This window comes from Chiloscyllium plagiosum, chromosome 1, assembly GCF_004010195.1.
Source record: "Chiloscyllium plagiosum isolate BGI_BamShark_2017 chromosome 1, ASM401019v2, whole genome shotgun sequence".
Lineage (NCBI taxonomy): Eukaryota > Metazoa > Chordata > Chondrichthyes > Orectolobiformes > Hemiscylliidae > Chiloscyllium > Chiloscyllium plagiosum.
Genome location: NC_057710.1, coordinates 126,535,884 through 126,561,136, shown reverse-complemented (window position 1 = coordinate 126,561,136; position 25,253 = coordinate 126,535,884). Strand labels below are relative to the sequence as shown.

The following is a 25,253-nucleotide window of genomic DNA, read 5'->3' as shown; positions in this document are numbered from 1 at the left end:
AATGCTTCCAACTGAAATGTGGTCATGGCAATTCAAATATATAAACTATACAACACAATATCCAGAAATAGATCAAGAGTATCTTGAGCCTTGGGTGGGTATGTTACCAATAGGAGTCACCACCTCCTGGATGATGAATTTTTTTAAAATTCATTCATGGAATATTGGTGGCTAGGTGAATGTATATTGTCCATGAGTAGATGGTTGTAGTTTGCTGCAGGTTTGAACCGCTGCAGTCTATGTTCTGGGCATACACTAGAGGAAGAGATTTTTAGGTTTTGATCTAGCTCCTTGAAATAGTATCAATTCAAATTGGAATGTTGTTTGGAGAGGAGCTTATACCATATATTTATTGCCCTTGTAGGTCTACATAGTAGAGACCATAAGTTTGGAAGATGCTGCCAAAGGAGTCGTGTTGAGTTGCTGCAGCACATCTTGCAAACGGTACACCCTATTGTCACTGTGCATTAGTAGAGAAGGGAGTGAATGTTCACGGTGGTAGTTGGAGTGTCAGACAAAAGGGCTGCTATGTCCTAGGTGGTGTCAAGGTTCTTGAGTGTTGGAGCTGCACTTAAACAGGCAAATGGAGAGTATTCCATCTCTGGCTTGAGCTTTGTAGATCTTGTACAGGCTTTGAGGAATTAGGTGATGCATTACTCTGCACAGAATTCTCAGCCACTGATCTACTTTTGTAACCATGATATTCAAATAGCAGGTCCAGTTCACTTTCTGGTCAGTGGTAACCACCAGGTTTTCACACAATGAAGAGCTACCAGTCTGTGTTTGGCTGGCAGTTCTCAATGGACGGGACCTTCCTGATTGGCACTTAATACGCAGACCATCAAAAAGAGGCTGTAGGAGGTTCTCTACTTGACTGACAAGGTCCCTGTTGCCTTCATTTAACACCAACTTCTGTTTCTCTCTCCACAGTTGTTGCACTCAGCAGGTGTGCCAATGTGTTCAGCATTTTCTGTTTCCATATCATTTTTAAAATCATTTCATATCATATCAAAAGAGTTACCTGATGGCTGAGGTTATTCAAATATCCTATTCCTTTTTTTTCCCTACAGACCTGCACTTTAACTATTTTGGATGATGTGCAGAATCCAATCATTGAAGGGAATGAAACTTTCATTGTATTTCTGAGCTCAGCCCAAGGAGCAGAGCTAACTAAACCCTACCAGGCTATCGTCGCTATCAATGACTCCTATCAAGATGGTAGGTTGCTTTAAGTAAAGATAAGGCAGAAAGTTAAAATTACACTTTTGTAAATTGACCATTCAAAGCTTAGACTCTTTCAGTATAGCTTTAAAAATCTTCAATGGTTACGAATATGGTTATTGCTGCCAAATTCTGCAGTAGTTAATTAATCTTAACTATAAATGTTGGAAAGAAATTTAATTGCATATCAATCTGCTTCTAACTAAATGGTGAAAATAAGATTGCAGTGATAGAAGTTTCATTAATGAATGTGGGGTCACATATTTTGTATTTTTATTATCTTTTGAATATTGCACTGTGGTCAGATTATTGATTTGTTATGAAACAAATGTTAGACCTGTTTGTGTGCCAAAGAAGCTCAGCATCTGGGTATATGGGGGAGGAAACGAAAGTGAATATTTTGAGTCCAGTTGATTCTTCTTTTCAGAATGTCAACTTGAAGCATGTCATCTATTTCTGTCTCCAGAGTAGCTTCTGCCAGAACAGCTGGGTTTCTCCAGTACTTTGTTCTGTTATAAGTTCATACCTCCAATGTCTGCAGGGTAGCACTAGATCTATCTAACCTGCCTGTTCTTGTTGGATTGGGAAACTTTTCAGATGTTTTTCTGAAATTGGGTTTCATCAATGCTGGTTAAGCAACACTGTAATTTTAAAGATGTTACCTTTGCTTTTGAATCACTCCATGGCCTCACTTCTCTCTAATTCTGAAATCTACTCTGACCCTACAATCATTTGAGATATGCTACTTTAGTCTCGACTTCTTGATTGTCCCCAGTTTTATTTCTCCATTGGTGGTCGTGCCTTCAGCTGCCACTAAGCTAAGTTGTGGATCTTTCACCCAGAATCCCATGACTTCTCAACCCTTCTTCCCTTCTTTAAAATGCACTTTAAAGCTTACCATCTTACCAAGCTTTTGGTCATTTACCCTAATGATCCTGTTCCTCTAGTCTATAGATATTTTGAGAGTGGATATACAGCCAAATGTGGCACTTTAGGACACCATTAAAGTCCCAGCTGCTGCTCCTTCGGGATTGCAATTACCTGATTTTCCAAAGGGAAATTCTCCTGTTCACTGGGGACATAGCCAGAAAAGCTTCCAACGATATGTTATAATTGGAGATTTAGGACAATTTTGACTTGTGCATAAATACAAACTCTTTACTTATTTACTTGCATTTACTTATTTTTCTCTGTGTGTTACTCTTTTTCTGTCTCTCTCTTTTTGACATCTCTTTCTGTCCATGTATATATCTCTATCAATGTTTGCATATCTCTCATTCTTTTGCACTCTGTCCATCTGTTTGTCTCTCTTTGCATGTATCTGTTCTTTTCTGACGCTCACTTTACTTGCATTTTTCAGGAGGTTGGTAATCAGCAGGCATTCTTCTTTCTGTATCCTCCACAGATTGAAGAAATGTAGCCTTAGTTGGTTTTGGGGAAGAGACATGCTGAGCATAAATGTGAAAATATTGTTTTGGCAATCCAGGATAAATGTTCTTCAACTCCAGAATTGGTGTGTGTGTTGTTAACAGTTTCCACATCATAATGAGGTGACAGATGTAATAATGTAAGGAAAGACCTGTAGATGATGGAAAAGCTGAAAACATCCAGGTTAGACAGCATCTATGGGTAGAAAGTACAAGTTAGTAATCTTGGATTGGGCATATCATTAGAGAACTATCAGTTCCTATTCTGTTCACTATATTAAAATTTCAGGCATAAAAAGCCTGATAAAAATATAAATGAGGCTGTCCTTAATACATCTCAAATAAGCCAGAATTACTTTATTGCTGTTATAAATAAAAAAGAATTTTAAGCCTTACTGGATATTTCAGTTCCTAGTATGCAGTTTGGTAAGAATATCTACAGAGTGAAGGAAAAAGAAGATGAATTACATGTTCCCATTATCCGAACTGGGGATCTTAGCTATGAGTCGTCTGTGAGGTGCTACACTCAACAGCTGACTGCAGAAGTGATGGAAGACTTTGAAGAAAGAAGGAATTCGGATGACTCACGCCTTACTTTTCAGAAGGGAGAAAAGGTAAACCTGTCTTTAACTTGTCCAGTCACACATTTATCTGCTTCCTTCAGATTTCTGCCAAACTTGACAGAACCGTTAGTTTTACAGTAATTCGATCATTCTGCCCTTCAGATAGGCAAATGAGTGCAAACTGCCTTTATTCAAATTTTTAAAAATGTTCTTCAAGTGTTGAAAGTAGTTGAAAAATGAAGGTCTTAATGCAATTGAAATGGGAGGAGGAGTGGATGGATCAGATGTTGAAGGTTCCCACAGCTCTGAACTCTTAATTTATTAGGTATGGGCAGTTCAGACAAGAACAACATTAATTGCCCGTCCCTAATTGTCTTGAGAAAATAATGATGAGCAAATGTTTCCTCAAAACTCTGCAATTACATGGCTGCGTATGTTCCTGTGCAGGTGAGCTCATTCAACTGTTATAAGTTTCTGCATCAGCATCATGCACTTCAAGTTGACAATACATTTTAAAAAAACAGGGGACATTGACTGTGAGCTATATTCTAGAGGTTCTGCAGCCCAGGTGGTGACAGTAAATTCACAGATGCAAGATTTTGATTCCATGATGTTGATGTATTGGTATCATACTTAACATGTCAGGATTGTATGTAACTTGAGGGGAACTTGCAGGTGGTGGTGGTTCCACATTTCTACTGCACTTGTCCTTCTAACTGGTACAGGCTGTGGGTTTGGAAGGCACTGTTGAAGGAACATCAGTGAGTTGCTGCACAGCATCATCTAGTTAGTACACACTGCAGACACATTACACTGAAAGTGGATAGTATTTAGGTTGAGCTGATTGTTTTGTTCTGCGAATGTCGTTGGAGCTGCACTTGTCCAGGCAAGTGTAGAGTTTTCTATCCTGACTTGCGCTTCATGAATGATAGAGACACTTAATGGAATTAGGAGGTGAGAGACTTGCTCCAGGATATCCATTCTCTGACCTGTTCTTGTAGTCTCAGTATTTATATAGCTGGTGCAAATTGACCAGTGGTGATTCCAGAATGTTGATGCTGAAGGATTTGATGTAATTGTGCCCCCACTGAAAGTCAAGAGAAGGTAGTTAGATTCTCTTCAGGTGATCTGATAAAAAGAAAGACTGTGTTGGCACAGTGAAGTTGGTGGCAGAATAGGAAACCATTGTGTTTTGATAGTATATCTCCTAAATGAGAGTTTGTAACATCTTCGCTCCTGCCAAAGCTTTTCTTTAGGAAGTGCACTACATTGAAGCAAGGACAAAATTGAATCATTCAGCTAGCAGCTGCCCGAAGCATTTCACAGCAAAAGAATTGCATTGGAAGTGTAGAAATAGTCATTAAGTGAACAAATTTGGCAGCCGGTTTTCAAACAACCCTCAGATGTATGTTACGGTAATGGATTAGTTTAAACCCCACTGTGCATGTCTTCGAAGCACAACAAGTACATACAACAGGAGCCAGTTTGGGGATCAACTTGCATACCCAAACTATACATTTAGGAGTGAAATTGTCCACAGTTGTCAAAGAGATTATAGAAGGCTTCTTTGAGAGGCCAACGGAATGTCCTTTGCTGCTTTGTTGCTCAGTAGGAGTATTGGGAAAAGTGCTTTCCTTGTGATGCCATCAGTCCCCTCTTCCCTTTTGCAATTGGATTTTGCAAATCCTGACAGCAACTGTAAAGTTTAAATGGGAAATGTAGTTGAAGAGTGGGAGACTTATTTCCAAATATATTGAAGAACACAAGAAATAGATACATGTCTAGGCCATTTGGCCCCTCAAGACTATCCCACTATTCAATAAGCTGCACCAGGCCTCCACTCTTCTTCTGTGTGAGCTCCCAAAAGTCTACCTACTTGGTGATCTAGTCTCCACAACCCTGTGGGTAAAGAATTCCAGACATTCACTAGAGTCTGGGAATAGAAATCCTGTTGCATCTCACTTTAAATGAGTGGTCCATTATTCTGTAATTATATCCCCCAGTTTGCGATTCCTCCACGAGTGGAAACATTTTCTCAACATTTATCCTGACAATCGCTTTCAAAATTTTGTCATGTATTAACAAGATAACCCCTCATTCTTCTAAACTTTGATGAATAAAACTCTAACCTGTTTAGCCGTTCTTGATAAGTCAATCTCTTCACCCACGAATCAGACTAGTGAACCTTTTGAACTGCCTGTAATTCCGGTGTATTCTTTCGTGAATACAGGGACCAAAACTTTACACAGTACTTCAAGTTCAGTCTCACTGACCCTATATAGTTTTAACAGGACCTCACTATTTTTAATTCCCAACATCTTAACAATAAACACCAAAATTGCATTTGCCTTTTTAGCTACTTGCTATACCTGCATGCTACCCATTAGTGTTCCATGCACAAGAAGACCCAGATCCTTATGTGCTATACATTTTTGGAGTCTCTTAACCATTTAAGTAATAATCCAACTTTTGATTTTTCTTACCAAGATGCATAAACTTTCATTGTCTCCTGCATTAATCTCCATCTGCCATGTATTTGACCATTCGCTCATCTTACCTATAACCCCTTGCAGATTCTTTGTCTACATCACAGTATAAACTTTCATCTATTTTTGTATCATCAGCAATTTGGATATAATATATTCTGCCACTTCCTCATAATCATTAGTACAGTTGGTATATCATTTGAAGCTTTAGGACTGATCCTTGAGGTGCTCTACTAGTTAGGGCTTTCTGAATTGAAAAACACCTGTTAATATTGACACTGTTTTCTGTGTGTTAGCCAATCCTCACTCTTACTCACAATACTGTCAGCTCCAACCCTGTGCAAAACTTTTTCTGTGGCACCTTATTGAATACCTTCTGTTAAAGTTGCGCCTTTTCAGATCAGGCCAGCCGGTCACCACAAAACATGCTGCCACATAAATGACAATGGGCACAGACAAAGCAGGTTGATTTTGCTTTTATTACTCCCAGCACCCCTGAAAACCCCATGGTAGGTGTTAGGTAGAAATGTGTACTCTTGATCAGTGGTTGGAACCTCAAGCTCCATTTATGGGAATGACTGCTGTTTCCTAACACAGATAATACTTATTCTGAAAGCATTAAATTGTGAAGAGCATCAACACTCTTTTTCTTCTTTGTTAAACTCCAAACTGAACAGTACACTGGAAGTAACATACTCAGTTTGAAGAGCAAGCACTTGTTCTCTAATGTGCATATTTCAAATAAACAGGTGAAGAATTGCACAATATTGATAAATGATGATACGATCTTTGAACCTGAGGAAAGGTTCCAGCTCCATCTGGGCAACCCCTTAGGCAATCACTGGAGTGGAGCCAAGGTTGGAAAAAATGATGTTGCTACTATAACGATATCAAATGATGAAGATGGTAAGCTGCTTTCTGATTTATCATATTAAATAGTTTTAGATTTGCCTTATTATAATCACTAGTAAGTTTTAGATTATTATTCTTCGAACATGGCTGTTCTACAAACTGATATAAAGACTAAGATTGAAATGTATTGGGATCAATTTTCGGTGTATTTGTTTGGTGTTAACAGTCTCAACATGTGTTGGTACCCTTACTGTACCTTTAGTACAGGTAGGGTCCAGATTCATTTTGTAAAGGAAATAACACTGTGTGTCCAAAATGCCCACCACTTCCATGTTTGGAATTTGATCTAGTAACGTGAATCTACATTTATGCTACAAGTGTAGCTAGTGTTAACGATGTAGTGCTGAGGTCACTTGATGGAGAGTTAACATGTGGAATTTGGTGACTGAGTGAATCCTAAATGCATGAAGGGAGAAATGCTGTTCTAAATGTTCAACTACAGGATATAAAGAGGAATGTAGTCATTAGAGTGCACAGTGCAGTTAAAGTGATTTAAAAAAAAACCTTTCTCTCTGGCCAGAAATGTGTCCAAAAGGCTTTATTGCCTTATTAGTACCAGGACTAGGAACATCTCAAGTTGAAGGGGAACATGAAATGAGAGGAAGAAGTGTCCTTCCAGCATGGTCCATGTGGGACAACAACATTGACAGGACTAAGAGAAAGGTTCTGTTAAGGAAGTATACACAGCCACAGGCTGTATTAACAAGCAGAATCAGATTGCTGTATTACAATGAGAGTGACCAGTAAATTGAATATTGAATAAATAAGGTCAGAGAGTTAAATCTGTGGCTCAATGATTAATGTTAGGAAGGTATGTTTCAATTCTTGGGCCATAGGCATCAGTACTTAGGAAAGAGGTGCTAACTTTAGAGCAACCTTCACATGAAGGGAAGCACAGTGGCTCAGTGGTTAGCACAGCTGCCTCTTGGCACCAGGACCCTGGGTTTGATTCCATCTTCAGGCAACTGTCTGTGTGGGGTTTGCACATTCTCCCTGTGTCTACGTGGGTTAGATGGATTGGCAATGTTAAATTGCCCATAGTGCCTAGGGGATGTGGAGGCTCAGTGGGTTAACCATGAGAAATGCAAGGTTTCAGGGCACGAGGGTGGGTCTGGGTGAGATGCTATTCGTAGGGTCCGTGTGGACTCGATGGGCCAAGTGGCCTGCTTCCACATTGTAGGGATACTATGATTCTATGCTGAACAGTGCCAGGGTGAGTTTTCTGGCAAATCTCACAAAGCAAACATAAGGCTGTAGAAAAGGTTTTAAACTAAATAGTTGTAGGTTGGGGAAAGGGAAGTTTCAAAGATTAATGAGAAAGGACAAAACAATAGCAAATGATAGTGCTGCAAGAAATGATGACCTGAGTGTGACAGGAAGGCATAGAGCATTAAGAAACATTGAAAGCATCAGCAAATAGGGTTCTAGCAAATAAGGAAAGATGATTAAAGGACAGAATGAAAGAATTTATATCAAAATGCATGCAACACTTGTAGAAGGATAAAAGAATTAATAACGCAAATAGAAATATGGGTTTGAATAAGAGGTCTCTCCTTTAAGGTGGAAGCAGGATGAATTTCTTTTCTTTAATATTTATAATTCTGTACACAATGATAATTGGATATATTCAAGGTGATGTTGGAAGGTTTTGATCTATGAGAGAGTCGAGGATTATGCGGGCAGACAGGAGAATGGAGTTCAGACTATGATCCAGATCGACAGTGATTTTATTTTAGAGAGGAGTTGGCTAAAGGGGTGGAAAGGCTTACTCCTCTTTCTGTTTTTTATAGCCTTGTTATTTCTCAGTAAAACTTACTCTGAGATGCTGTGACAAACTGGAACAGATTGCAGACAGGCAGAGACAAGGGCAAGTTCAGATCTTGTTCGAAAGGCATCAAATAGAGGCATGAGTTATATACTTTTCTGCCCTCTTTCCAATGCATGTTTTGTAATGTGCTGGCAAGAATTAAATGCAATGCTTCAAAAGTGTAAGCTGACAGGTGCATTGTCAAGGCTTTACATGATCACTGCAATCTTGTATTTTGGCCTTGTTGTGCACAATACTGTTAAAGGCAAGACTATTTCCTTAGTGATGTTGCTCCATTTTGGGGTGTAAATAAGATAATTTTTAAAAATATATAATTTTAAAATTCTCTCATGGCCAAGCAGAATTTATTGCTCATCTCTAGATGACCTTGCAAAGGTGGTGGTGAGCTGTTTCTTGAACCACTGCAGTCCATTTGCTATGTGGGTTGATCCCCACAATGCCATTTCGGAGGGAATTCCAGGATTTTGACCCAGCAATATTGGGAACAACAATTTATTTCCAAGTCAGTATGTTGAATGGTTTAGAGTGGTTTGGAGCTTCCCATGTATCTGCTGAACATGTCCTTTTCGATGGTAGTGGTTGTAGAGTTAAAAAGTGCTGACTAAAAAGCTTCAATGAACCTTAAGATGATACACTGCTATTGGCCTCTCTTGTAAGTTCAATATGTGCAAAGTGTTGTAATTTTGATAGATCATTTGTAATTTGTTAAGAATTCAATAGAATAATCAGTGTGAAATGCTAACTGACACAAACATTGAATCAGTAAGAGATTATCCAGAAAAGAAATGAATCAGATGTAAGCAGTTCCTCAATACTGCAAGCAGAAAGAAAGTTATCTCTTGAGATAAAGTACGATAAGTTCCTGTCCAAATCAGAGATGTTGACATTTGTTTTAATTTGTATTGTATCATTTATTTACTTGAATGCTATTCTAATTCAGCCTTTATTTTGATATTTTCTTTTCAAGCCCCAACAATTGAATTTGAGGAAGCAACATACCAAGTGCATGAGCCCCCAGGCCCTGATGGTATTGCGATACTGAATGTCAAAGTGATCAGGAAGGGAGACCAGAACAGGACTTCAAAAGTTCGCTGCAGCACCCGGGATGGATCAGCTCAGTCAGGCATAGACTATAACCCCAAGAGCAGGGTCCTTAAGTTTAGCCCAAGTGAGTAATGTCACAACATTTTAAAGATTTTAAGTTTGATGGATTTAAAAGGATTTGAAACCATAATATGTTTTCTGTGTTAGGCCAACTGAGTAAACTTGTTATTTGATTGAACTTTATCAATCAATTTGCTGGCTTTTTTTAAATGGAGTGCCTGTAACATCTCCAGTCTGAAGCCTGACCTCTGCAGCTGTTTGATAACACTCAATCACTGCAGATATCGGTGATCTCTAAGTTGAGATAGATTGTTCAGGTTCCTGTACACTACACTGCCCCATGAGCATTGTGGAATAAATCAAAGGCATTAAACATAAGCTACCAATACAGGATACTTTTAGGAAGAAGCAGAAAAAAATCTACATTAACTAATTTCGAAAATGGCATAATAAAATGCAATCTCTCATTAATGGGGTGAGTCCATTCTTTCTTTTGGAAGGTTTCCATCTTTGGCATTTCAGAAATCCATTATCTTTAAATATATGGACCTTCAGACCTTTGGGGCTAGTAAGGGACTGAACAAAAATTGCAGTTCTGCTGACCATCAGTAAGAGCAGGCACTGTCTGCAGCAATGTGATTGAAGGAGTTGAGAGCATGGGAAAATCTATAGTAGATCATGCTGATTGGCTGGCTTCCTCCAGAGACTGAATCAATGATTGGAAGAGCAGCAGCGGCAACAGAACGGAACCAGTGACATGAGGGAACCAGAGCAGTTATTTCTGGATTGTCCTATTACCACCATGCAGGGGAATTTTGGCTGCAGAAACATCAACGTCCTGAGGGGACTGAGAGGCAGAATAACAAAATGATAAAAAGAGGGACTCTTCACCAATAACAAGGCCAGGAAGTCTTCACTTGACCTCTCAACAGGCTGGATCCTTTGTTCCTTTAAAGTAAATCTGCATCCTCGCCAGACAGATGACTGATAGATTTAGAGCCAAACTGCATTCATCTTAAGGTACTTTTCCAATTTCCAGCCGTTAGAATTGGCCGAGAAGTATTTGCATTTCACCACAGATGACTAAAAATGCTAAAGTCTCCATTCCCTCATTTTGCAGTGAATTTACTGCTTTGTGATGTAAGGTATACACAATACTTTGACTTTCAGAAATTTCAAACCTTTGGCCGCTATCGTCCCCATTTTAGTTTTGAAGTTGTGCAGAAATTAATCTGTAATAAAGCTGTGGTTTTCAATGAGATTTAAATATTTGGCTTATTACCTGCTGGTCTCCATCCATAACCAATACCCATATTGTGAAAGTATTCAGAATTACAACTGCACCATGATCTATAACTTTTGAATTGCAGCTGCTTTTTTTCTTAAACCTAATGCACATTTTAAATATTACAGGCTCAATTGAGGTCAATGGAAGGAAAATCATACTAGGTCTGTGATGGGCAGCTAACCTGCTTCACCCTTTCTATCCTGACACGCAGAGGGTGGCGGAGGCCTGGAATGCATTGCCAATGGAAGTGGTAGGGGCGGGAATGATAGTATCATTTAAGATGTATCTATAAAGATCCATGAATGGGCAGAGAGTATAGGGATACAGATCCTTAGAAAGTAGGTGGCAAATTTAGACAGAGGATCTGGATCAGTGCAGGCTTGGAGGGCTGCACTGCCCTTTCCTGGGCTGTAAGTTTCTTTGTTCCTACAAAAGTTGGAAACTACCCCTGTGTGTTATGTACAAGGATCAATCACAAACACAGAAATAGTGACCTTGTAATGTAACACCAGGAAATAATGCTATGATGCTGAGGAAGTCTTCATCAGGGAGGATGTTGCTAAACCTTTGCTCCTATGTACTTCAGCTTTGAGGTCCAATTTTTTTTTTGTTTTGAAAAAACTGCATTGCCACTGTGAGGCGAGATTTAGTGTACCATTACTGACTCTGTAATCAGTAGGTGCAGTGAACTCATTAGCCACTCATTACCAATATTGATTTTTTTCTTTATAGGCATTGACCACATTCTATTTAAAGTAGAAATCCTGTCCAATGATGATAGAGAATGGCATGAATCATTTTCTCTGGTGCTGGGCCCAGACGATCCAGTTGAGGCGATTCTTGGTGACATCACCATGGCCACAGTGACCATTCTTGACCAGGAGGCAGCAGGAAGTCTAATTTTGCCAGCACCACCTATTGTAAGTGGGCATATTAATCGCCAGTTGATGTATTTGTACTGAATCCCCTGGATTTATTCCAGTTTATATGTGAAGCCTCCATTTATAATTATTGCTGGAATACCCACCATCTGTACTGATGTGTTGTTACTGTATATTTGCTGATACTGTATGTGTTGATGTGATAAACAGATAAGAAAGTATTTTCTGATCAGGTTTGCTTGATTTTTGGATGTGAAATTGTATAGCTTGGTCAGTGAAATGGGCAGAAATGATTTGCTTTGAATATGTATCAACTTTACATCATTCACCAATTTCCAGCTGCTGAAATCTGAAAAATCAGGCAATTCCACCTAAAACAGATGGCAGTTTAGATATATTCTAATCAACCTGTTCAGAAACATCATTTCACTTTCTGGAACAAGTCGGACTTGAATTCAGGCCTCCTGTCTCAGCGGTATGGGCAGTACCACTGTGCCACAAAGCCCTCAGAGAACAGTTTAAGTAAAATATTAAAATATACAACATATGAACCCCCCATGATTCATAGTTATAGCCCAATGATATGAAATCACTGGATTGGCAACTACTGGAAGAAGAGAGAAGTTCATATATAAAAGCTTTATGCCAGGCGTTCTGCTGCAACTTCACTTTTGACACCAGTGCCAATGCTGTCATCAATACTTTCCAATCAAATGGAAATATCCCCATTTACATTTTTTTGGAGAAAGAAAGAGGTTCAGTGCTGTGAACCAGTCAAATGTATCTGTGTTCTTCTCCTCCTCCTCAGTCTGTACATATTTTGTGTATTTGTAGAAGTCTTTGTGCTTAATGTCAGCAGCCATTCACTGCAGATGAAAGCTGCTGTTGCCAATGGAGGCAGTGATCGTGGACTCAATGGCACAGGAAGTGTTAGTGGATGTCAGGGTTGACCTACGTGGATGGTGCCATGAAGTGGTTCACAGAATTTGTTCTCCAGTTATCCACCTCATTCTGTACAGATTCCTGTGGGTGATGAGCTACTTATTCATTGATCTGTTCCTGCACATTTGGTGTCCAGTTACTTTTATGCCTGCCTTTAGCATTGTCTCTATTCACCTTTGGCAAAGACTGTCAATGGATTGAAATGTACTTCAGGACTATGAGGAATTTTTCCACTTTTTTTAATATTTCCCTTTAACTGTCACTTTCTTTGAAATGTCACTTGCACAAACTGTTCTGCTTTCGGAAGACATTCAGGTCAGCACCCAGAGCTGAATATGATAATATGCTGATTGTGTAAACTGCACAGTTTGGGTAAGCATTATTTCTGTTTAAGCTATTCAGAAATAAATTGCATCCATAAGGTCAACTTTCTTGAGTACCCATTCAGGAACTAAATTAACTAGAATTCTTGTTCCTGCAAATCATCTTCTGTCTCTGTGCCAAGACAGTGCAGTTGGAGTGGTTGAAGATCAGACTTTGAAACTGGTTTTGGGTCTGCTGGATTCTTGCCACTTTTGAAAGCCTAACCTGAAGTGTGGACAGGCATCTTTTGTGAGTGTTCCTTTGGATGTCACGGAAAGGAATTTTTTATGTGATCTACTGAAATTCCTACTAACATGCCAGGGCCTGGTCCTGCTCAATGTACGGTGCCCAAACCTTTTTTGAAAGGTTCTGTATTTGGGTGCCATATAATCACATCACCATTTGACTTAATGTAGACTTCAACGTTATGCTACAGACCCACATGACCTTGAAGAGACTTCAAACCTATGCTGCAGGGGCACTTGTGATTCTCGTCTGTGGTGCTGTGGATTTTCAGGGCCATTACATGCAGTTGAACTATAATTGCATGATGTTTTTTCTTTTGTGTCAGGACAGGATCAAAAATAAATGTGGAAACGATTAAATTTACAAATGCTTGGAGAGAAAATCTGAACGCAAAAGTTGGAATGTGTTACGCCTGTATTTTTCAATGGCAGGATAAACACAAAACTACTAGGTTACATTTGGGTCACTCCAGTCTAAGTATTTTGTGAAATGTGATTTATAAGGTGCTTCAATACATTTGGGTTGGATGTTTATTGTTGTCTGTATTACTCTAGGTTGTGTCTTTGGTTGATTATGACCACGTTGAAGAAGTGACAAAGGAAGGAACCAAGAAGAACCCATCTCCTGGCTACCCACTGGTGTGTGTGACACCGTGTGACACACATTTTCCGAAGTACTCTGCTATGAAAGAACGCTGTGACGAGGCAGGAATTAATCAGTCTACAGTTCGTTTCAGTTGGGAAGTGGCCACGCCCACTGATACAAGCGGAGCCAGGTCTCCCTTTGAGACTGTAACAGATACTACTCCCTTCACTAGCATCAACCATATGGTAAGTGTTGAAAACAATACAACCAGCAGGGAATTTGCAACAGCTTAAAAGGTCAGACAAAAATTAAGATACCCGGTTATTTTATTAATCTTTTAGCAGTGCAAAATTGAAAATGAATGCAATAGGCATTATAGAAATGACAGTTGGCTCAATGCAAGGAGAGAGGAGCAGGAAGAATGTAGTAAAATCGCCAGTTCGATGGGATTGAGATTATCTGAAAAGTGATAGTTTTATTCTCGCTGGAGGCCTTGTAGGATTAATATGAGTCGCTGTTTCTCCTGCCTTCAAGCTTAACGTACAATATTTATTTTAGTTTAAAATCTCATTGCCTCTAGTGTTTTTTTTGGAAATTATATAATTCATTCTTTTGATATTGGTATCAATGGTGAGACCAGCATTCATAACCCATCCCCGGTTGGCCTGAGAAACCTACAATGTGCCATCTTTTTAAAATCTTGCAATCATGGGGTGAAAGCATTCATACAACATGGCAGGGCATTGTACACTTCAGTGAGGGACATGTGCCTGTGTCAGCCTGGTGTGAAATAGGGAAGTTGTGGTATTCTAATGCATCTCTGCCATCTCATTTTAGACAGTATAGATTTCAGGTTTTCTTTAACCAATTCCCTTTGATCCTGAAAACACTAATTCATAGTCAACTCTCTAATTCCTCTTTCCTGTTACCATACTTCATAAGGTAAACGTTTGAAAGTCATTGACAACAAGTTTTTACTATATGAGAAAAGATGATCATAAATAAATCAAATGGTATCATCACTGATTTTGTTTTTGGAAATATAGGGTTTGAATTGAAACTCAGTCAAATTCTACACTTTTGGAATATTACAGAAACCACTTGAAAGCATTGGCTCGGGTGAAAACTGAGTTGTGACCCTTCGAGTCACATGAAATTATAAAGTAACTGTACTAGTGTGCGCTACCCTCAATTCTTCCAATGGGTGGCACTGTAACCTTGAAAGACCAATAATTACAGCAACTTACATTTATATAACACCTTTTACATTGAAAAACACAGATCCAGGTGTTTCCCAGAAACATAGTTTAACCATAAATCAACAGTGTGACAAAAGAAAATATAGCAGGAAGATGAACAAAAGCTAGTCTGAAAAATGTGTTTTAATGAAGGTCTGAGAGGAAAAGGTTTGGAGAGAGGGAAAATCTGAGAGAAAATAGTGTCACGATTGAATTTGTGTTTACAAAGCATCCTTGATGGCCTCTCACAATATCCCAAAATGTTTCATAGCTGATCAAGTATTTCTAAAGTGTAGGCATGATTGAGAAAGAAAAGGAACCAATAATAATTCTTTGGGGATCTCCAAGGGGATAGGAAAAGAATCCATTGTTGAAGACTCTCTGGCATTTATTTGGTAGGTAAGAGAAGTGTACAATGCCACTGAGCCAGATAATGACAGAGGGGTTGTGGGGAGTCCTGACAGGAGAGATTCAGATGTGGAATTATAGGGAAGTGATAACATATTCAGTGATTACAGAGAAAAAAGTGGAGTATGGAAGTAAATAAGGGAAGAGACAATTTTTCTATTTGTGAACAACATTTATTGCCCCTTCCTAATTACCATTAAGAAGCTGGTGGTGAGCTGTTGTCTTACTACTGCAGTTTATGTAGCATGGGTACATGCACATTGCTTTAGGAAGATTTCCAGGATTTTGACTGTGCACAATTCCTGATGAAGGGCTTTTGCCCAAAACATCGATTTTCCTGCTCCTCGGATGCTGCCTGACCTGCTGTGCTTTTCCAGCACTACACTCTCGATTCCAATCTCCAACAACTGCAGTCCTCACTTTTGCACATTTAAGGAATGTCAATACGGTTTCACCATGGGATGGAGAGGAACACACAGGTGATCCCATGCACCTGCTGCCCTTGCCCTTCTCGGTGGTTGAGTTTGCAAGTTTGAAAGGTGACATTGAAGGATTAACAATATTAGGGACACTTTCGAAATGAAAGTCATATATGCTACAATTAAAAATATGTGCAAGTTAATCCTTTTAAAATTTTTCTCAGTTGTGTGGACATAATTTTAAGCATAAAACACAAATTAGGCAATTTCTGTCATATCTGAAAAAATAAAAACTATTTTAGCATACAGTAACATGCAAAGGTGCTGTTTGCAACTTATTTTGCCAATGTCAGATATGACTGATGTCGGCATTGTGTAAGAACTAAAGCCCATCTACTTTCCCTCGCCACCACATAAAACATCAACCCATTATGCCTCCCTAAAAGCAGGAAAAAGAGTGAAACTACCAGGGTTTAAAACTGGGCTTCCCAGCATCCAGTTCACGGCTTAAATCAAAGGAGCTAACAGAATTTACCCATGTAGAAGTGAGATTATTTCTCCAACTCCAATCAAAGCACGCTGTAAAAGATTGTATTGCAAAACTTCCCACAGGAGCAATATCACATTACCTTCCCCAATGGCCAGTAGAATAGTTCCACAACCAGTGTACTGCCTGTCAGTTGGAGAGTTAATACCATTAGTGCAATCAACTTTCATGAACTAAATGGCCTTCTCTCATTCCTGACTTCTCTTATTCTTTATAAAGCAAACTGCTTCAGGAACTGAATATAACTTAAAAACATTTTCCAAAAATGTGGCAAAAGCAATCACATTGTGAGAATTTTAATTGTATGCAGTGTATCATTCCCATTAATATTTTTTATCCATCTGTTTATGTTCTGTGTTTGACCAGGTTGAGCTAATGGGATGGATTTCCGATGACAACATGTTGATTTTACTTTTGCAAAACAGATTTTGCTGTAAAATGTAAACCTTGATAACTTGAATCTATCATAACCACCGAATTTCCTGCACTCTGGAACATTCTTGTCAGTCTTAAGCTAAAACATTTGTCTCACAGGCAGTGATTTTTGAGAGTTTCTTTTGCAATAAGTGAAGCTAATCAAGCATAAATCCACAAAGAAATCCAATGTTGCTTTTGTACATCAATCCTGTAAGTTTACTAAACTATTACTAAAATAGTTGATAGGAAGAATCATCAAGAATGCATTTAAATGCCTTTCAGAATTATTTAAGACATATCACCTCCAAGTAAATTTCCATATGCCACTTTTTGGAAAGGTTTCTATCAGGTAAGCCAGATATCTAACTGAACACTGATAGGAAAACTGTGAACCCTACTGTTATAAAGCGTTTGCCAATAAGTTGTAAAGTCCCAAGATTAAGAACCTGTTGTGTTGAACAGGGCAAGGTATCAAATTCCATCCATGACAATGGAAGAGTGTGTCATTGGTTCTCATCAGTTAAAATCAATTCAATTAGGAAATCATAAGGGTAGAATTTCTGCTTGCTTGCACCACTAAAAATAACATCGTCTAGGTGCAATTGGTTAACCAAGCATGAAAGACCAGGGGATTTTAAAACTGGGATACACACAAAGCCAATTTAATATTTGCCATGATCTTTTGTGCTAATTCGGCATTCAATTCTCTTGGATCAGGCTGTGTATATTGAAATGGCAACGTTTGTCCTTTGCACTGGTTTGAGAAGATTCTTCAAATTGTCCTAATTATTATTAAACATGCACGAAGTAGTCACTTTTTAAAAGTTTTGAAAGAGTTTTCCATAAAATATGTAATTTCATAAATTGACCAATGTACATCAATGAGACTATTAAAAGGTTCATTTTTTTCCCCTTCATCATTATCAGTTCAAATTCAGTTCTCATAGATGGAAGATTAGACATATTTTACTAGAAAGAAAATTGCATCAATTTACCACTCTTAAGTATATCAATATATACTTAGCTCTTTAATGGAAGAATTTTATGTTTATGATTAGGCAAGTTAAGTTTGAATTAAGACCTAACCAGCACAACTTCAAATATATTTTGTGTATGGTTCGTGATCAAAACAAAATCTCCACTGCATTTTATCATGTTTGGTCAGTAGGTTACTTTGCTGAATACGTTTTAACAAAAGTAACAATGACCCCTGCTTAAACCAAATGTTAGAATCTGGATGTGAAAATGACTTCCTGTTTGCAGTTATTGATGTGTTAATTGCATTTGAAATGTATGATTTTGGAAATGCAATTCTGTCGCAAATGCTATTTTTCTATTGAAAAGGAATTTTTACCTGCAGCCAGACAAACAGCTTCATCTTACAGAATATTTCACTATGATGTGAGACTATACTGACATAATGCTGAATACAGCACAGGGAAATATTAAACTTAGTAGTACACTCTCTTCCACTGTTAGCACTGAGCCTTCTGCCTGTGCACAACATTAACAAGATCAATTGAAACTGATACATTATGGTCCCAGGACACAATTCCCCTGTAGCCATAACTTTACTGTGAAGAAAACTGATAAATATGTGCTGTTACTGTCAACATTGAGCATTGTGCTAAAACAGCAGTTTGGGAATATACAGCAATTCACAGCATTTCTGTGTGTAAATACTAATTGTTTTATCTGTTAGGTAATAAGAAACAAATGCGCAGTAATAGCTCGTGTGGGGCATTTCTTTAAAAGAAATCTCCGGTAGTTTGGAGTAAATTGAGATTTGCTATGTTTACCACGCTGCGTTACATTTGCATTTGGAGATGTTTAAAACAATTCTTGACAAATGTATTCACATTTTTATTTTTGTAGGCCTCAAAAATATACAGAAACCTTCATTGCTGAATAGCTATCATTACTGACTGTTTGGAATATCTCTCAAATTGCTGAATACATATTAAACAAATTACTATCATAATTCCCAAATTCAGAAGGATTATCAATTTTACGCCGAAAACAGAAACTATCCACAATGACACACTGAAGGAGCTTATAAATTTAGTATTAACAATGTTTCATTTATATCCAAAAATGTGAATCAGAAATAGGCCTTTAAGCTCTTCAGCCTGTTTTGTCCTTCAATAAAATGTTAATTTATTTGATTGCAACTTCAAATCCCTGATAACTTTTCATCCCCTTGCTTAATCAGAATCTATTTATTTCTGCCTTAGAGATATCCAAGTGCTCAGCTTCCACCATCTTATGAGGAACAAATTTCCTAAAATGCTTAACTTCTGAGAAAAAATAAATCGCCTAATCCCTGTTTTGAATGGGTGACCCTTGATTTTTAACAGCGATCCCTACTTCTAGATTCTCCCATGAAAGGAAACATTCTCTCCACAAATAACATGTCAAGATCCCTTAAGGTTTCATATGTTTTAATCAAATTGCCTCTTAATTTTCTAAAATCAAGCAGGTATAAGGTTTCCTCTGAAGGCAACTCACACATTCCAGGTATTAGTTTAGTCAACTTTCTCTGCACTGCCTTCAAAAAAGTAGTTGAGGAGTTTTATGTCATGGAGTCTTAGTCCATGGACGTTGAGTTGGGATGTTACACTGATTTGATACCAGATCCAGCAAACAGAAAAGGGATTTTTACGTTGTTAGGTAACCGAGGTGAAAAGACAGTGCTCTAAATCTTTGCACAAAATTGTCACATTGACTCTCAATAATTTAAGTTCCTTCTTAAGCTTTGTAAAACTGATAAACAGCCTGTGTTGTGCTGAAGGAACATTTGGGACCAATCTTCATCATTTGAGATTTGGGATGAAAATTGTTTTATATGTGTGTCACACATGGATGTGAGCATCGCTGATAAGGCCAGCATTTATTGCCTGTCTCCAATCACACTTGGGCTTAGCAGCTTGCTGGGTCATTTCATGTAAATATCAATATATGGGCAGTTAAGGATAAATTGCATTACTGTGGGTCTGAAGTCACATGTAGGCCAGACCAGGTAAGGATAGCAGATTTCCTTTTCCATAGGACATTAATGAACCAGATGGGTTTTGATAATCGGCAATGGTAACCATTGACCCAGCATTTAATTTTAGACTTTTATTTAACTGAGGTTGCACCGTCTGCTATGATGGGGTTTTGGATTACTCATCTAGTGACATTGCTACAATGCCATCATCTCCCCAGGGATTGTGAAGAGCTTTCTTATCCTATAATCATCCGAAGAGCAGATTGACATTACCAACCAAGTCCAAATAAATGACAAGCCAACATATGAAGTGGCTTTTACCTAAGTTGGGAGAATATCTCTTATCTTCTCTCTTGATTTGGGCTGAACAAAATACAGAGGGGCTGCCAAAACAGAGGGAAGAATTATAAAAGGAAACAAGACACAGAAAGACATAGATTGTGTGGTTTAAATAAATAATTTAACTTTAAACTGCAGTCACTGATTAAAGGAAATGATTGGTAATTTTACAATCTTCAAGCAAACCCAGACATTAAAGGAATCTTTCCTTCAGAATAGTGAATAGGTAGAATAGTCTGTCATCAAAGATAATTAATGCAATGCTAATTAAAACTTAAAAATAGTTGAACGGATGTCTGATTATAAAAAGGATTGAAGTCTCTAAAGTACCGTGTAGGGATTGATGATCAAATACTCTTTGTGCAGCTTTAGCTTTAGGCCTTTTGGCACCATCAGTGCACTATCTATAGATGTGCTAAAGCAGGCTGGGTGATTCAGGCTGTGACATTTGACTGGCACCATGGAGTTTTAATCACTTCCTTGGGGTCAGAGGAAGGGTGGGGTGGGGAGAAAACATGCTAGAATTTGTTTCCTTGGATTTTGAGAGATGAAACAAATTCAGCAGACTTGTTTACATGATAATTTGTATTTATGTAGAACTTTTAAGTAATAAAGTATCTTTAAGTACTAAGATGCTTTTCATGAAATTGCAAGATGTGATATCAAACCCATAATGATGCAAATGTGAAAAGCTTTAGTAAAAGCAGGCGATTAGAGAACTTGAGAGGTTTAGGCAGAGAATGTCCAAGCTTAGGGCCTAGGTAGTTAAAATCATAGCCATTAAAAGTGCAGAAATTAAAATAGGAGTGGGAGCTAAGAAGCTCCAACAGCTCAGCATTGTGGAGCAGGAGGGTATTACAGAGGCATTTGGACATAACAATGACATTTTTAAAACCTTGGCATTACTTATCCAGGAGCCAGCATAGGTCAGTCAATGCAGGGGTGGTGTGTGTGTTTAATTTGGTGTGAGTGAATTCAGAGTTTGCATAACCTCAGAATGTAAGACATCATCCAGAAGTGCATTGGAATAGTCAAGTCTATAGATCACAAAGACATGATTGAAAGTTTTATTTGCAGATGAGCTGAGATGGTGCAGAGTCAGATGATGATAAGAGGTTAAAGGCAATGTGGGTATATGATTTTGCTGCTCCTCGGATGCTGCCTGAACTGCTGTGCTCTTCCAGCACCACTAATCCAAAAAAAAGTATATGATTGAAAGTTGACCAGCCTGTCAGGTTCCAGAACACTACCCAAGCAAAGTGTGGTTTGACAGGGCTTCCTGCAAAGAGTCAGTACAAGTCTCTCACCAGCTCTTCATTAGTGTGTGAGACCCCCGACTATCCCACAACAATCCAATCCCAGGTCTCCAAGCATATATAATAGAATTTTTCCCATTGTATTATAATGTACTTGATGTTGTTACTAGGTTTTTAAAATACTTATCCAGAAAACTAATGTTTCTTCCCATAATCTTGCCCTCTTGCACTAGGTTCTGGATAGTATCTATTTCAGCCGGCGATTCCATGTCCGGTGTGTTGCTAAGGCGGTTGACAAGGCTGGCCATGTTGGGACACCACTGCGGAGCAATATTGTCACCATAGGAACAGATAGTTCTATATGTCACACACCTGTAGTGGCAGGAACAGCAAGGGGATTCCAGGCCCAATCTTTCATTGCAACTTTGAGGTACTTAGATGTCAAGCACAAGGAGCATCCTAACAGGTACTGTACAGAGAGCTGATCATTATTTTGATTGCACAGCCTTCACAATGCATTGACAAAATTAAAAGCTGTGTGAAAACCCAAATATTGTGACAGGTATTCATAAACTGTTTTCCAGTATTACCAATATTTTCTGTTTCAGCTGAATCCTTCTGTGCTGCAGTAAATTTTAGTTTCAACATCTGATCATTTTCACTGCAACTCCACTATGTAGTCACACATCATGTATACATCCCACTGTCTAATGTAATGCTTTCGTTTCCCAGTCAAGAATGTATGAATTTCTATATCTGGTCTGTTTTAACAGCTAATCTCAGCTGTAAGACCAGTAGGGGTGATGCAGTGGGATTCAAGTGAGTCCTTGATCTCAGGAAGGTGAGGGTAGGACCAGTCTCAGCAGTGATCTTTTGTGGGATCATTGTCTAAGGGCAAGTGAAAAATGGCCACGTCTATGTTCCAGAGATCTACTCCCCTGCCTGTGGAACAAAATATCAGCATGACCTGGCAGTCTGAAAAAGGAAACAGCAGATGATGATTATGAAAGGGAAAGAAACGATTCTAAATTGTGAAACTGTCCCTTGCTGGGAAAGTTAAGTAATGCTTTTTAATTTAGTTTACATCGCGATCATGCTACAAAGCTGCAATGTAATCAATATACACATTATAGTGTTAAACAGTGACTGAAATTTGGAATTAGTAGTTTACTCCAGCAAACTGTTTTATGACTGCAATTTAGTGCTGCACCTTTTAATGAGTCGATCTGCCATTACATTGTTCATAATTGTACATGGACCGGGTTAAAAGATCTAGCAGATCTTCCTGAAGAAGGACTTATGCCCGAAACGTCGATTCTCCTGTTCCCTGGATGCTGCCTGACCTGCTGTGCTTTTCCAGCAACACATTTTCAGCTCTGATCTCCAGCATCTGCAGACCTCACTTTCTCCTAAAAGATCTAGCAGTCTATATTATGTGGCATTTCATGGCACACCTATTTGGAAGTAGCATTCAAAGGGTGTGCACCTTGACAACTTAGGAGTCTCCAGACTATGAGCTAATTTTCACGTTAGAGGTGGGAAGTGAGCATTAAGCAATTACCAAATATGGCACATCTGCCTCAAGGAAAACTGCCCTGAATGATAATATTTTGTTCTTGGTGACAGATGCTTACTGGATTTGGATCCATCGCCCGATGAACAGTTCGGACATGGCCATGGGCTGCCAAGCGCCACGGTTAAAAGTTGCTCCCCTCGTGCCATCACTCATCATCTCTATCACATTTCCCATTCCCAAGCCCCATCCTTTACCAATGCATACCGCTCAACCCAGTCCTAATGGCCTCTCATACTCTGCAGGCCAACCTTTGGTTCACTACACTTTCCCAATGACCCATCAAACCCTCCTTCAGAACCCTTCCCCTTCCATATATACCCAATGGTCCCATAAACACCCAATACCATCCCAATACCAAATAATAGCAACAAAAACATAACTTGCAGGAAAAGCTCAGCAGATCTGGCAGTATCTGTGGAGAGAAATCAGGTTAACATTTCGGGTCAATTGACTGTTCTTTAGAACTCCAAATAATAGTATTTCCCTGCTAATCACCAGTACACACAGTATACAAAACCATATAGTAATAATAATATAGTGGAAACATTTGTTTTTAAAAATAAGCCATTCCATAATTTTCCTAAAATACTGCTACAGCAACTTGATAAAAATATCAATTTAAAAAATACTTTAAAACTGTAAATACATGACACCACTTTTCATTGCATAACTAAAAATTAGATTTTTGAAAGTCCAAGCTTCCATTAGCTTGATGCATAGTTGGAAAAAAATCTTCCAGAACCACAGTTTTTGACACTTCTAAAATGCCATTAACCATGAATTCTTGAGAAGCTAGTCTAAATCCATGAAAACTGAGTGGCTAAGATATGACTAAGATAAGACAATAGAGGCGGCCAGTTTGGGAATAGGGGAAGCAGAATCGCTGCCCACACCTTTTGTCCATGCTGATAATAATGGGAAGGCTGGGAAAGGGATAGGAATTAAAGAAGCAGTCTAATCTGCCACTTTCAAAGTTCAGGCTGCTCAAAAATCCAGCCCTACCATTTTCCATTCATTTGAATTTGAATTTGTGACATCTCAAGAAGCACTTTGTTTTCATGCACTGCTTCATTGGAAGCATCAGCATTTCCATACAGATCAGTCAAAATGCATGTTGTAACAATCTAAAGTTACTAATTAATGTCATCTACTATTCTCATGATAGGCTCTTTCACTAATGTATATTTTATCAATTCATGCTCCTGGTACAAGCTTTGTACTTTGCAATGTATGCTGACTTTAAGTTTAAGATGGAGATGCATAAGTGACAGAGGAATTATTGAAGGGGATAGAGGAAGGGGTTCAAAAATACAATTTTTAACAAAAAAAAAGGAACCGGAGAATATCTTGCTCTCCAGGATAACTCTGTAGTAATGGAGTAACTTGGACACAGAGAATGATGTATAGCATTGCTTTAATGGTCAATTCCAGATTCAGAGCTGACCACCAGGTACTCTTCTGTTTTCCTTTGGGGAGACTGGTAGAGAGAGAGAGAAAAAAAAAAACCCATAATGTAGAAGAAGAATGTTGTTAAATGGGGTGTATGAAACAGCATTGCCAATATGTTTGTTGGCTGGAAGTGAGAAAGTTGTGAGTTTGAGAAAGTGTTTGCAAAGATATTAGAACTAGCACCATCTAGCCATGTATAGACGATATCAATATGACCTGTAAAGGAAGGTCAATATCAATGATTAGTGAAATGATTAACTGGTCAAATGTTAGACATGGCGAGGCTTGATGAGATGGCAAGAACACATTTATGAGTGGAACGTCTTTTGGAGAATAGGGCTTAATGAGAGAAAAATAAATGAGTTTGGTGAATTGTGGTGAAAATGATCAAGGTTGAGGGGAGTTGCGAGGACACTTGGTATGAAGACAAATGAGAAGATAGACTTTGAAGGAAAAGTAGGAGAGTAGTAGAGTATTAGGTGATTTTTAAAAAATGAGATGTTAGCAGAGAGGATAAGAAACAAGCTGAGGCTTCTAATACAAGCCGAGTGTGGAGAAAATGGTGAAATGTGTAGCCAGGCCGGCTTTGTGCGTGGGAAATCATGACTCTCAAACTTGATTGAGTTTTTTGAAGAAGTAACAAAGAGGATTGATGAGGGCAGAGCAGTAGATGTGATCTATATGGACTTCAGTAAGGCGTTCGACAGGGTTCCCCATGGGAGACTGATTAGCAAGGTTAGATCTCACGGAATACAGGGAGAACTAGCCA

The 25,253-nt window shown here is 38.6% G+C and overlaps 1 protein-coding gene across 2 annotated transcripts in view; it reads left to right on the top strand.

Annotated features, from left to right (window-relative positions):
- fras1 (Fraser extracellular matrix complex subunit 1) overlaps positions 1-25,253 on the top strand; it is a 441,368-nt gene that overhangs the window by 377,896 nt on the left and 38,219 nt on the right. For both annotated transcript variants that reach the window (XM_043696280.1, XM_043696287.1), the window contains exons 58-64: positions 1,071-1,218; positions 3,057-3,262; positions 6,447-6,603; positions 9,405-9,605; positions 11,562-11,749; positions 13,816-14,091; positions 21,693-21,925. In XM_043696280.1, the coding sequence (XP_043552215.1) occupies positions 1,071-1,218; positions 3,057-3,262; positions 6,447-6,603; positions 9,405-9,605; positions 11,562-11,749; positions 13,816-14,091; positions 21,693-21,925 (1,409 nt within the window). The remainder of the gene's footprint in view (positions 1-1,070; positions 1,219-3,056; positions 3,263-6,446; positions 6,604-9,404; positions 9,606-11,561; positions 11,750-13,815; positions 14,092-21,692; positions 21,926-25,253) is intronic.